A 15,039-nucleotide genomic window follows, 5' to 3' on the forward strand; every position below is an offset into this window, starting at 1 on the left:
GCTGGAGCATTCTATCTTTTTGTTCCAATATGAACTGATTGCTTTTTACTCTGTCATCCTGGATTTTCCTTCACCATCATCCTGGAATGATATTGACCTCTCTCTGGAGTTGTCGCTTTCTGGCTTCAGTAGCTTCTTTCTTGGTTTACCTCTTTGTTATGGTGGAGCACATCTTCCAGCAGCTTAGTGAGAAAGAGTACATTGAAGATATTTTTTTGATACCCTGCCTATTTGTATTTTTTTTTAAATTCTCACCTGATTTGAGAGAGAGAAATATCGATGTGAAAGATCAATCAGTTGCCTCCTGTACATGCGCCCAACCACTCACCCCGACTCGGGATCAAACCCGCAGTCTTTTGGTACATGGAATAACAATGCCCTATCAACTGAACCAGACTGGCCAGGGCTGTGTGTGCATTTTAAAAATTATTTCTTGAATACATCCCCACGATTCAAAATAATATAAAAACATATACATTGGGAAATCTGGGTCTTGTCCCATCTTGTTCACTCCATTCATCTCCCCTCCCCCATATAGATAATTACTTTTCTTTGTATTCTTCAGTATTTCTTTATGTGCGTATAAACAAAAAATCCTATATAATAAAAGCCTAATATGCTAAGTGTCTGACCGTTCGTTCGACCATTTGACCAGTCGCTATGATGCTCACTGACCACCAGGGGGCAGACACTCCAACTGGAAGGTTAGCTTGCTGCTAGGGTCCAGCTGATTGGGACTGGGCAAGAGGGGCTGGACACGCCCTGGAGCCCTCCCATGGTCCATCCCCGGCCCCGATCAGGACTGGGCAATGCGGCCCTAATCGGGACTGGGCAAGACGGGCCAGACACGCCCTGGACAAATTTATGCATTGGGCTGGTTTCGGCCCGATCCCTGCAGGCCAGGCCAAGGGACCCCAGCAGTGCATGAATCCATACACCGGGCCTCTAGTGTGTGTGTATAATATATATATATTTTTATATATTTTTTTTTTCCTCTTGTTTTTCCCTCTTTTTTTTTTTTAATCCTCACCCAAAGAGTGAGGATCTTTTTTCCATTAATTTTTAGAGAGAGTGGAAAGGAGGAGGCAGAGGGACAGAGAGAGAAGAAAGAGAAATATTGATGTAAGATTGATTTGTTGCCTCCCACACCCACCCCAACCAGGGGTGGAAATCAGACCTGCAACCCACGTACATGCCCTTGATAGGGAATTGAACCTATGACTCTCTAACCACTGAGCAATGCCGGCCAAGGCTCCTTCTTTCTTACTCAAAAATTAGTTCACTATATACAATGCTCTGCAGCTTGTTACTTCCACTTAATTATCTTGGAGATCTTTCTATAGTCATACATAGACAACTTGCCCATTCTTTTTTTTTTTTTTAATAGCTCTATAGTACCGAGTTGTATACATGGTTTATTTAACCATTCTCCTATAGATGAACACTTGGCTAACCATTGTGGGGTGTGTGTTTTTAATATATGCTTTTTTAAAACTCCTTCAGGTGGATATGGACAAAAGTGGTGAAATGCGACTTATAGAACTGGATGAATCTTTCAAAAGCGAACATACTGTTTTTGTAACACCACCTGAGATCCCCCATCTACCCAATGGTGAAGAACCCCCTTTACAGTACAGGTATTCAAGAGGCGAATGTTTGAGATTGAAAGAGAGAAGCAATCCATCATCTGTGATGTAGCTTTCTAAGGAATGGTATTTTCAAAAATCCAAACTTTACAGATCCCTAATTTTTAGGTGGTAAGCAAGCTTATCCCACATCCATTATTAAGTTTTGAGGTCTAAAAAGAAAAAAATTATAATTTTGCATAATATAGACTTGGGAATGGGAAGTTCTATATCTGCATAAGTATCTGTTCTCATAAATGTTGATTACATTCAGTTAGGACTCTACCCCCACCAAAATACAGCATTTTTATTATAAAATGTTGATTTTTGTTTCTCACTAAAGCTGGTTTCCTCACTCCCCACCCCCCCACACACACACACATTGGTTAATGTGTAATTTTTTTAGGTTATTAATTATTCCATGATTTTTTATTTTAAGTTGAGATTCAGAACCATTGGAATTGATGGTTATTAATTTAGGAAATTTGGCCAGATGCTTCTAAGTGCTTGGTTTTTAGACTTGAATGACACATAGTTCCTGTCTTCAAGTCTAGAGAAAAGTTCTAATAGAGGTAGATTTATTATACATCTATCTATCTAGATATATTTTATACATATACATTTGTTATATACTATAGTTAGTTTCTAGTATATATTTTTTATTTAAAATAGTATTTCCTTTTAGATTTTAAGTTATTTATTTCTTCTCTATTAACACTCCTTACTTTATTTAAAGATTCTAAAACCATTTCTCACCTATCATTCATTAAGTCACAGTTTGTTATTTTTATTAAAAAAGGATTTTTCAGGACATCCTTATTTTTATAACCCAGATTATTAAATTTGAAAAAGTGGTGTAACCGATGTTTGTAAATATTCAAAGTCCACTTGATTCCAGCCCTTTACATCTATTGATGATGTTATTCATATCATTTTTAAAAAGACATATATTTTTATTGACTTCAGAGAGGAAGGAAGAGGGAGAGAGAGATAGAAACATCAATGATGAAAGAGAATTGATTGGCTGCCTTCTGCATGCCCCCTACTGGGAATTGAGCCTGAAACCCAGCATGTGCCTGACCTGGAATCGAACTGTGACCTCTGGGTTCATAGGTTGACATTTTCAACCACTGAGCCACACTGGCCAGACTCACTTTTTTTTTTTTATCCTCATCTGAGGACATTTTTTATTAATTTTTAGAGAGAGGGAGAGAGAGAAACATCAATGTGAGAAACATCAATTAGTTGCATTCCAAACATGCCCTGTTCAGTGGCAGGGAGCGAACCCAAAACCCAAGTACGTGCCCTTGACCTGAAATCGATTCCGAAATCCTTTTGTGCGAGGGCTGAACTCTAACCAGCCAGGGCTGTACATGATATTTCTAAGACTCCTTTTGGTATGTTTACTAATATACTTTTGGGTTTTGGGGGGTTTGGTTTTAACTTTTTAATTAAAATTTTACTTTAAGATTTAGTCCTTTAATAAGAAAATTACTTAGTTTAAAAAGTTTTCATTTTTTAAAGAATCTAAGTCATTTTTCCCCCTTGAGACTACCCAGTATAATTTTGGTGTAGTCATCCCCATTATTTGAAACAATTTAAATGTCTTTAATGAGCACAGTCTGTTCTCTTAATAAGAGATGGTTATATACTTACATTTTCTATATAAAATGATAAGGCAGTAAGTTTCCACAGGATACACAGAATGGTTTTATCACACCATGTACATACAAAGAATTTTTAAGGGTCAGGATTTTCCTGAACTTTGATATTTTATTGCTATTTAACATTCAGTCCTTACCAATATTTTATTATTCAACTGAATTTGCTTATATATAATTGATATAGTTTGCCATCTTTTATTATTGTTTTCTTTGTCATTAATTAAAACTATTTTATGCCTTTAAGAATATTATAAAGTAGGTTAAGTTTGCTGTTCAGGGGCTCCTTCTGTTCTTTTCAGTATGTCTTTTTCTTAGCTGCTGCTATCTTTTAAATGCCCAAACACGTTCCTCTAGCACCCAAATTAAACCCACCTCCTCATAGAGCTACCTAGTCTAATCTTTTCTTCCTCTTCTCCAACCTCTTCAATTTTCTTTCGAGTAAATGAGGCCCTGAACCTGCTAGCTAACCTGATGAACCAATTCATGACAATATGAAAGCTTGTTCTGGTGTGCTAATATGTTATTTACATCTTGTTTTTTTTTATATGGAACGCTTCATGAATTTGCATGTCATCCTTGCTCAGGGGCCATGCTAATCTTCTCTGTATCATTCCAATTTTAGTATAAGTGCTGCTGAAGCAAGCACTGTTATTTACATCTTTTTAAGAGGGAGGTTCTGCAGTAATTAGTTAATTCAAAGCAGTGATATTAATGACTGTCCTGTTTGAAAGAGTATTGATTTGGTGGGCCCTTTACCAACTGTCATATTATCTGATAAGTTTGCTATATATTTACACAAATACTACCAAAGTGCTTGAGTTACTTTGTAGTTTAATGTCAATTCAGCAAATTTTTTCCTCCAAAATATATATTTGAGTTTATGTTTGGCTATTACATTTCTAAATATTATAATAAGAATAACATTAGCATGAATATTTGTTTAGTATATATTCTAGTCTGATGGAGAAACATAGGATAAATTGTTGGTCATACATTTTTTTAGCGTGTAACCAGTATGATATAATCTATGTGTGCTTGAAGCTTTCTTTTTCTCTTTTCAAAAACAGTTATAATGGATTTCCAGTTCTTAGGAACAGTTTATTTGAGAGACCTGATGGATTTCTACAAACACAAAAGAGCAAATTGCCTTCAAAATCAAGTAGTCCTACTAGTCCTTCTCCTATGTTCAGAAGAACAAAACAGGTGCTTTGAAAATTTTGCATTTTTCATGTAATCAAATATTAGAACAAAAGTAAATATGACACTTATCCTTCCTTAATATACTTTACCACCTCATATGTAACTGTGACTAGATTAAGCTCCCTGAAGCATTCTGAAGATAATTTAGAGTAAGTGGACTTCAAAAAATTAACTAGTTCTAGAACTCTATTTTATACTAGAGGCCCGATGCATGAAATTCGTGCAAGAGTAGGCCTTCTCAGCCGGGGCGGCTGCCTCGATTCCTCCCTCGCAGCCAGGGCGACTGCCTCCATCCCGTGGCTGTAGCCCCAGCTTCATCTGGAAGGTCATCCGGAAGGACGGCCGACGGCCATTCAGTCGATTTGCATATTACGCTTTTATTATTACAGATATGATATAATACAAATTCAAGCAGAGGCTTGAATATATATTAATTACAAGCAGATTTTATTAGGGAAACATTATAAAAGTAAGTGACTTATACCTGTTCAACACACAGTTAAATAAGGATGCCATGTGTGTAAATTTATTAATGAGATCTTCGCATTTTTCCCTAGGAAATTAAATCAGCCCATAAAATTGCCAAGCGGTACTCTTCCATTCCTCAGATGTGGTCTAGGTGTCTGCTGCGTCACTGTTACGGACTGTGGTTTATTTGTCTCCCAGCTTATGTGAAAGTATGTCATTCAAAAGTCAGGGCACTGAAAACAGCATATGATGTGCTTAAAAAAATGCAGTCAAAGAAGATGGATCCACCTGATGAGGTAACAATTATCTTTAAAATGCTTTATTTCTATATTTATGTACATAGGTGTTTTGCTTCTGTACACTTTTGAATTTACTGTGTTTCAGGTGTGCTACCGCATTCTTATGCAGCTCTGTGGACAATATGATCAGCCAGTGCTTGCAGTTCGAGTGCTTTTTGAAATGCGGAAAGCTGGTATTGACCCCAATGCCATTACTTATGGTTATTATAATAAGGTAATTACTTTTATTTCATGGAGAAAGAGTATAACTTTTGTGATTATACAATCTTAATTTAATGGCAGAAGTTGTTCTTGCAGGGTTTATTTGACATTTATTTTAGAGTATTTATTTTATTAAAATATATTTTATTGATTTTTTACAGAGAGGAAGGGAGAGGGCTAGAGAGTTAGAAACATCGATGAGAGAGAAACATCGATCAGCTGCCTCCTGCATGCCCCCTACTGGGGATGTGCCCGAAACCAAGGTACATGCCGTTGACCAGAATCGAACCTGGGCCCCTTGAGTCCACAGGCCGATGCTCTATCCACTGAGCCAAACCAGTTAGGGCTTAGAGTATTTAAAATATATTTTGTAAATCAAGTAAAATTTTTGTGCTATTTTGTGTTATACAATCTACTTAGATATTCTTTACTTTGAATCTAAAGCCAATGTGTTCATTTATAAAAATTATTATACTAATTTTTTTTTTTTTTAACAAATAGGCTGTTTTAGAAAGTACCTGGCCTTCACGAAGTCATAATGGCTATTATCTTTGGACAAAATTAAGAAACGTTGTTTTAGGAGTAGCACAGTTCAAAAGAACTTTAAAGAAACATGCACGCTTATCACAAACAACTCTCTCAGGTAATTAAAGATTTTTAAGTATATATATGTTTAATTTTTTTCTTTAAAATTAATTGACTAGTTATACTTTACATTTTTTAGAAATTTTAAATACTTTCAAGTTATTGAATGTTTTCTAGTTTTTATTGCCATTAAGCAAATTCTGATTGGAGTATTCTTCACATTTAAAAACACAAAATTTTACTTTTTTTCTTATAACTTATACTATCAACTGTTGGTGGTCTCGTTTTAGTATTCGTTAATGATTCACAAGAGGGTTCTTTGTTACAGTTGGATTTGCTAATTATGTGGCACTTTTTGTATTCAGTATTAGTAGATATTAGCTTGAGCAACAAACTGATGTGTGTTTTTGGTATCTCCCTGAGTAGTAAAATGCTGTCAAATTGTGTTCTTAAGCAGATGGCAGTGACCTGGATGCTGTTAGTCATGGCAGCATGGATAGTGGTCATGGGACACACACTGTGGAGCAGGCACCTTTTAATACGGGTTTAATCAAAGTATATGCTACTGATGATAGATCTAGTACAGGTTTGTTTGTGCTTATGTATACATATATTAAAGTACATTTTAAAAATTAGATTTGCTCTCTGGTCTTTTCAGGATTTTAATTTTCAATGATGTATTTAACTGTCATTTTTTAATTTTATATATTAGGTATTTGATTTGATGTTGCATTTAATAACTATATGCAATTTTATTCATTCTTTATTTGACTAGAAATAAAAGTTTAAGAATTTATTCAAGTATTTAGTCCATGATAAGCCAATTAACTTTAGATAGCACACATATCTCTTCATATCAATTTTATAGGATAAGTTCTTTGTAATTATGAAAATTTAATTAGAGTTTTAAAAAAAGAAACTTATATCTCTGATCTGTGTTAATAATACCATATCAACATCAATTTACTGTTTCATATGAGATATTATTATTGGGAAAGCTGAGTAAAGGGTACACAGGAACTTTCTCAGTACTGTATTATTTTTACAACTAGAGGCCCAGTGCACGAAACTCGTGCATGGGGGGGGGGGGGGGAGTGTCCCTCAGCCCAGCCTGCACCCTCTCCAATCTGGAACCCCTCAGGGGATGTCCGACTGCAGGGGATGTCCATAGGGATCGGGCCTAAACCTGCAGTCGGACATCCCTTTCACAGTCCGAGACTGCTGGCTCCTAACCACTCGCCTGCCTGATTGCCCCTAACAACTCTGCCTGCCAGCCTGATAGCCCCCTAACCATTCCCCTGCTGGCCTGATTGACGCCTAACTGCTAGCCTGCCAGCATGATCGTCCCCAACTGCCCTCCCCGCCAGGGCTGAGGGGACTGGGGGACTCCAGCTGGATGAGGCGGGGCTGAGAGGACTGGGTGCCACCATCTTGTGAGGGTGTGGCAGTCAGTTAGCATATTCCCCCTTTATTGGCTGTGGACGTCACCATCTTGTGAGGGTGTGGTGGTCGATTAGCATATTTCCTCTTTATTAGATAGGATTCCTTGTGAGTCTTAAACTATCCTGTATAATAAAAGGCTAATATGCAAATCGACCAAACCGTGAACGACTGGTCGCTATGACATGCACTGACCACCAGGGGGCAGATGCTCAATACAGGAGCTGCCCCTTGGTGGTCAGTGTACTCCCACAGGGGGAGTGCCAGAAGCCTAGTGCAGCGGCAGTGACAGGAGCCTCTCCTGCCTCCATGGCAGCGCTAAGGATGTCTGAATGCTGGCTTGCTTAGGCCCACTCCCCCACCAGGAGCAGGCCTAAGCTGTCTGTCGGACATCCCCTGAGAGCTCCCGGTCTGCAAGAGCGCACAGGCCAGGCTGAGGGACCACCCCCCCACCCCCAGTGTAGGAATTTCATGTACTGGGCCTCTAGTATTAAAATAAAAAGTTACAAATAAATAATTTCAATATGTATAAAATTTGTAGCATTCTAGCACTGAAGGTGGCATTAATTTCATTAAAATAGATTTGTACATAGCCTTCTCTAATATTAAAACTGACATATTTTAAAAATAAATTACTTGAATAATTCTGTCCTTTTTATTATTACATTAAAAATGTACATATGCTGCCTCTTAATATAAGAGCTACCTCTTAATAGACAGAAATTTTAAATTTAAAACTTCAACCATTAATAAAATATAAAGGCTTCTATAAAGGCATAAAATACAAAGTTTTACTATCTCTGCAAACAGTAACATTTTGGCTGGTGTCCTTTTATGCCTGCCTTTAAGAATATAAATATAAGCTAATTGTGTTGAAATGTAATTTTCATAGTTGTTTTTTACGGGGCTGGTTTTATTAATTATGCAATGTGAATATAGTAATTAGCCATTGCAGTCATCCTCGGACATTATCTCTTAAAAATGAAGAAGTCTATTTTTTGTCTTTAACTATGGCCTTTTTTAAAAAAAAAAAAAGACTATCTTAAAACAGTACAGGACCTAATAAAAGCATGAATTTCAAGATTATCTTCACATTTTTAACTTATTTCTTTGGGAATAGAGCTGAAAAATGGATTACTAAAAGTACAAACTCAAAAGTATAACAATTTTATTAAATACCTAGTGATACTTAATAAAGTTTCCTTAGATAGTTCTTTACAAGTATTTAAACCATTCCATATATAGTTTCTCATATAATCATAACGTGTGTATTATAAATCTTGAAATTAGAGTTCCAAACAAAAAAGGTTATATGGTTTACTTAAAATTATGTCTGCTAGGATATAGAACTAGGTTTCAAAACCTTATGTCTTGATGTTAATCTAGTGAAAATAATTTGCTGAAAAGTAAATAATCTCTAACAGTATAATATATTAGAAGTTTTTTGTATCAATGCAACTTTTGCATTTCTTAAAAATAACTTTAACATGTTCTTTTTCTCATTCCCATGTATTTGTACTTAAGTGCAATTTGGTATTCAATTGAATTTTCAGAAAAAGTAATTACCTATTTATAAACTTACATAAACACTTTTTTTTTGGTAAAATTATTTAGACATTCAGCTTCCTGTGTGTGAAGGTTCTATTATGAATTCCCTGCAGATTTTTCTTCATTGCTTAGTTGGAACTCAGGCTTTTACTAGAAAGGTCATGGACTTGTATAAAGAATGTCCGGTTTGTCTTTGTTTTTTGGAGCCCAGCTAGTAGTGTGCATGTATATGCTTTTGACTACAGCATGGAGCCAAAAATAAATTATTTTGAGATTATCCCTTTCTTACTTTAATAGAGATGGGGGATGGAATCTCACAATATAATGCTTCCAATTTAAAGTTATCCAGAAAAATTCCTATAAGTAAATCGGAATAGTAATGCGTTGCTCCTAATTCCATTTCTCAGTAAAGAAGTTTATGATAAACACCATACGGATTTTTATTTTTTTTTTCTAGGTGGCCAGTCTGATCTTGGATATAATTCATTATCCAAAGATGAAGTTAGAAGAGGAGATATATCTACTGAAGACATTCAAGAAGAAAAAGATAAGAAAGGGAGTGATTCTAGTTCCTGTAGGTATTAAGTTGATATTGTATAAAATTGTGGGCTTACATTAATAATAAATACAACTGGCTTTCGGTATAAAAGTACTAATTTTATTTTTCACTTTCCTATTATAATTCCTCTTTCCTCCCATTACAAGCCCTCTCTACCACTTAATATTCCAACATACAAATCTTCATGTGTGAAGTGTATAGTTTTAGTGGCACAACCACTCTCAAATTACTAGTAAATACTATTCTTCTTGTAATAGAAATCTATTTCTTCAGACAGTGAATCTTTTTTTTTAAATCCTCACCTGAGGGTATGTTTTTATTGATTTTAGAAAAAAAGGAGGGAGAGAGAGAGAGAAACTTTGATGTGAGAGAGAAACATCAATCAGTTGCCTCCTGTATGCGCCCCAACCGGGAATCAAACCCAAAACCTAGGTATGTGCCCTGACCAGGTTTGAAACCTGAAACCTTTTGGTGTACAATGCTCCCACCAACTGAGCCACGCGGCCAGGGCCAAACAATGGCTCTTTCCTGAGGTTTAACAATATTTTTATTTAATGCTTTTATTAATGGTCTGTTGCTTATATTCTCACCCTTGCCTCTTCCCATTGAAAACAGTGTTTTACAACCAAAGAAGTGATATAAAATGTATGCATGGACCTCATTCATAACCAGTACATAGTAATTTGACATATACCTTGAGACCTCAAATCAGTGTAATTACTTGTGATTGACAAATTCATACAGAGGTGTTCGATAATTTCTTATTACCTATTTGGAGAAGAAATATTTAGAACCAAAAGCTACTTCTTTTTATGCCTTATATGATGTATATAGTTTTCATCTTACCAATTTCATTTTAATCTTTACAGTATCAGAGAGTGAGAGTGCAAAAGGAAGTGCTGATTGTCTTCCTAAGCTCAATTATCAAAGTTCTTCCAGTATAGTTCGCCTCAGTGGTACAAATAACAACAGTGCTGATAAAATATCGGCAGAAGGCACAGGTAAGTTGAATAGTATACCTCTGTTATGTGCTGTATATCTTGTATCTGTATTTCTAGTAAATATTTATTTTTTTAAGTGTTCATTCTCCAGGATTATTTTTTATATATTTGTGCATCCTCACATAGTATAGTTTAGTAGCTTGAATTCTGTATTTTATAGTATACTTTATTCAAGTTTTTATGATAAGAAAGTATAGGGACAAACTTACAAGCTACATACTATCTTTTGAGTTTGGACTGTTGGGACTTTTGGGAAGGGGGAAGTGGGAGCAATTGAGATGATCAGTCTGAGGGTACAGTATACCTCGCCAGTTTTTAAATTAAGCTTATAAGCTTAGTGAAGACATTGTTCCTGGTTTTTCAGGGGCAAAAGGATAGTCCTTCAGATTGTTTAGATAACAATACATAATATTTTTTCTTTTTAAAGTGCTTTTTATATATTATTTTATATTTATTAATATAGTAATGCTTGCTCGGCCAGTGTGACTCAGTGGTTGAGCATCAACCTATGAACCAGGGGGTCTCTGTTAGATTCCCAGCCAGGGCACATGTCCGGGTTGTGGGCTTGATCCCCAGTAGGGGCCATGCAGGGGCAGCTGATCGATGATTCTCTCTCATCATTGATGTTTCTATTTCTCTCCCCCTTTCCCTCCCTCTCTTTTTAATCAATAAAAACATATAAAATAATAATAATTTTTTGTGGATAAAACTATCACAGCTGCCTTTAATTGGTTTGGTTTTTCATTTTTATAGGCAGAAGACTCAGATTTTTAAGGTCATCTAATACAACCATAATTGTAGTAACTATTGTTATTTAATCAATTTAGTGGAATTAACATGAATATTATTATTAACAACTAGAGGCCCGGTGCACAAAACTTGTGCACTGGAGGGGGGATCTCTCAGCCCAGCCTGCTCCCTCTAGCAGTCTGGGAACCCTCCAGGGTCCTTAGCACTGCCGCGGAGGCGGGAGAGGCTCCCACCACCGCCGCTGAGCTCGGCAGCCATGAGCCTGGCTTCTGGCTGAGTGGTACTCCCCCTGTGGGAGCACACTGACCACCAGGGGTCAGCTCTGCGTTGAGTGTCTGCCCCCTGGTGGTCAGTGCACGTCATAGTGACTGGTTGTTCCGACGTTCTGTCGATTTGCATTTTAGCCTTTAATTATATAGGATAATATTATTAAGTATACCATGAGTAAATATTAATTTTAATTTATAAGTTTTAAAAAGAAGTGCTGTCTAACATCTAGGAGTATACCTTTTATAGTTCGTCAAATCTGGGTTTTAATCCCAGTTCTGTTATTTAAGGACTGGACAACTTTGGGCTATATAATTAATCTCTCTCAAGCTATAAGGATGTTGGAATAATTATGGGTAGACAATGTAAGTAAAGTACCTAGTATAGTATCAGTCAGATAGCAGACACTTGATGAGTGCTTACTATTATCATTTTCATTATTAGTATTTAAATATTTAAGACAACTTATAATAGCACATTACATTTTTTATAGCTAAAACTTTTCTTGTTTTTCAGAAAGCACATCTGAGCCACTCTTAATATCATCGTTTGAGGATACAAATGAAGCAGGAAACATTCAAAGTAGATGCTTCAGGAAAAGAGATAAAAATGGCAGTGAACCTAATTTGCAGCAGCAAATGTCCTGGGGAAATAGAAACCGCAATCATAGTGGAGTGATGATGGGACTTATGCTCAATAGAATTAACCAGGAAGCAAACCCTGGAGATATGGTTGAAAAATTAGGAGCTGATGCAAAAATTCTTTCACATGTTATCTCAAAAAGCAAAAGACCAAATAGTCTTGATATTGGAAGGCCAACTTTACGATCAAAAAGAGATAGTCTAGAAAAGGAATCTAGTGATGATGACACACCTTTTGATGGTTCAAATTGTTTGGCAGATAAAGTGGATTCTCCAGTAATTTTTGACTTAGAAGATTTAGACAGTGAAACCTGTGGGTCAAAAATGGGATATGTTGCCACACAAAATCCCAAAAGGATTCAACGTATGAATAGCAGCTTTTCAGTAAAACCCTTTGAAAAAACTGATGTTGCAACAGGATTTGATCCCCTCTCTCTTTTGGTTGCTGAGACTGAGCAGCAGCAAAAAGAAGAGGAGGAAGAAGATGAAGATGAAACCAAAAGCGTTTCAACACCATCTGCTAGGCGTGATTTAGCTGAAGAAATCGTGATGTATATGAATAACATGACCAGTCCTTTGACAAGTCGGACACCAAGCATTGATTTACAACGGGCATATGATGATAAATTAACTGATAAGAAAAGTCCAACATTGGTCAAGGCGTGTAGAAGATCTAGCCTGCCTCCTAATTCTCCTAGGCCAATGAGACTTACCAAATCTAAAAGTTATACAAAAAATGAAGACAGACCAAGGGATAGACTCTGGTCTTCTCCTGCCTTCTCGCCTTCTTGCCCATTTAGGGAAGAAACTCAAGATGCATTTACCCATTCATCACCTTCATTTAATTTAGATACACTACTAGTACCTAAACTGGATGTTCTAAGGAACAGTATGTTCACTGCTGGAAAAGGCGTTGCAGAGAAAGCAAGTAAATGGTATTCAAGATTCACCATGTATACCACACCATCTAAGGTACATATTGTTAGTATTTTCTACTTTTCCTTTTATCCTTCACCACCAAAATTCCCTTACTTGTAGAGATGTCTGGGGTTGGGTTTTTTTACATTCTCCTTAAACACAGTTTTTAAAAAGGATTCTTCAGATGTCTGAGGTTTGTAAGTATCAGAATTAAAACTTGAAAAAAATTGACTAAGGTTATGTTTATAGTTAGATTTTGAAAGGAAGTGATTTGTTGCTAGAGTAAAAATTTGTGTTATCTGAAAATGCTCACTTCATTATTTCCTTCAAAATGAAAATTTTTTTTCAGACAGTGTCTAGCATGCCTTCAAAACTTACCAGCCAGGCATAGGACTTTTCCTGGTTAGGATGGAGTAGCTTGTGATCTGTCTACATACCTCCTAAGAACAAAAAGCTAGATGAAATATAGAAAGTAGCTGTTCAGAGTCATCAGAGAACTGCTGAAGCAATTAGAAAGTAGAGGGACAAGATTTTAGAGAGAGGAGACTTGCAGAGGTGAGCTGAAGTTCTATAGCTACTTTTTCCCTGAGGTCATTTGCTTGTTTTGAGCACAGAGCAAGAATTTGCAAATCCAGGCTTTGCCATATCAGAGGGCTATGGAGAGGTGAAGGGGGCAGCAGAGCTTTGGAGATCTTATGTAGAGCTGGAGAAATAAAATTGGAGACTTGAGGGTCTTCGAATACACAATTTTTTTCCTTCAAGACATTTTCCAAACACTGAAAAGACAGGAGGCTAAAAAAAAAGGTAAGCAGAAAGTCTCTGACAGATAAGAAGTTTTATGGTACTGGGAATATAATAGCTAGAGTTCATGAGCTGCTGGGCAAGGGGGTGGAGGTGCTGGTTAATACACTAAGCCCTTAGTTGGAAGTCCTGTAGAGCTATACCTTAGGAGCATTGGCAAACTGGAGGTAGACTGGGCCTGACCAAAACTGAAACCCAGGCTTGACTCAGTTCGGTCTGGGGTTAAATTAAAATAATCAGCCTTTATCAGAAAGAGGAAAAAGTGTACCCTTTCTAGAGAAATAGAACAACATCTGGAGTCCATACAATTTTTTATATTCTGTCGTTCAATTAAAAATAGCTATGCCAAGAGACAAGACCATAACTAAAAAACAAATGAAAAACAGATATTGGAAATAGATCTTTAGGAGATCCAAATACTTGAATAGCAGAAGACTTTGAAATAATTATGTTCAAAAAAATACATAAAATTGGTTTAAAAAATAGCTCCCAAATTAGAAAATTTCACCAGATAATTATTTATTTAAAAAAATCAAATATAGCCCAGCCAGTGTTGCTCAGTGGTTGAGCATCAACTCATGGCCCAGTAGAATTAAAAAAACAACAATGAGCCAAGACCGGTTTGGCTCAGTGGATAGAGCGTCAGCCTGAGGACTGAAAGGTCCCAGGTTCGATTCCGGTCAAGGGCATGTACCTTGGTTGCGGGCACATCCCCAGTGGGAGGTGTGCAGGAGGCAGCTGGTCGATGTTTCTCTCTCATCGATGTTTCTGACTCTCTATCTCTCTCCCTTCCTCTCTGTAAAAAATCAATAAAAATATATTTTAAAAAAAAAACAACAACGAGATGTAGCCAAAAAGCCCATAAAAATGTTCAAATAATTTTATAAATAACATCTCAGTAACATACACTTGACTAGAAAAAAATAAATTGTATTATCTGGGCAGTAGAATTATAGATATTAATTTTTTTCTGCCTACAAAAATTTGTATCTAGTAGATTTTCTTACGGATTATGGTATAAACAGAAAAAAATTATCGTTGGTGTTCTCAAAAGTGAAAACTAGAAATATAT

General features: G+C 36.3%; 1 protein-coding gene and 1 non-coding gene across 10 annotated transcripts in view; one reads left to right on the plus strand and one right to left on the minus strand.

The window, feature by feature from the left end:
• Positions 1-15,039, plus strand: part of DENND4A (DENN domain containing 4A) — a 94,064-nt gene that overhangs the window by 65,460 nt on the left and 13,565 nt on the right. For 5 of the 9 annotated variants that reach the window (XM_023757806.1, XM_023757808.1, XM_023757812.1 and 2 more), the window contains 9 exons: positions 1,504-1,637; positions 4,357-4,492; positions 5,047-5,253; positions 5,342-5,470; positions 5,959-6,100; positions 6,497-6,628; positions 9,488-9,604; positions 10,459-10,590; positions 12,124-13,220. In XM_023757806.1, coding sequence (XP_023613574.1) covers positions 1,504-1,637; positions 4,357-4,492; positions 5,047-5,253; positions 5,342-5,470; positions 5,959-6,100; positions 6,497-6,628; positions 9,488-9,604; positions 10,459-10,590; positions 12,124-13,220 — 2,226 coding nt within the window. The remainder of the gene's footprint in view (positions 1-1,503; positions 1,638-4,356; positions 4,493-5,046; positions 5,254-5,341; positions 5,471-5,958; positions 6,101-6,496; positions 6,629-9,487; positions 9,605-10,458; positions 10,591-12,123; positions 13,221-15,039) is intronic. The other 4 variants (XM_023757807.1, XM_023757809.1, XM_023757811.1 and 1 more) reach the window with 2 other exon arrangements.
• On the minus strand, positions 3,829-3,935 carry LOC111826979. The gene has a single exon (XR_002830435.1). It is a non-coding gene; the product is annotated as a U6 spliceosomal RNA (small nuclear RNA).

Source organism: Myotis lucifugus, unplaced genomic scaffold, assembly GCF_000147115.1.
Source record: "Myotis lucifugus unplaced genomic scaffold, Myoluc2.0 scaffold_115, whole genome shotgun sequence".
NCBI lineage: Eukaryota > Metazoa > Chordata > Mammalia > Chiroptera > Vespertilionidae > Myotis > Myotis lucifugus.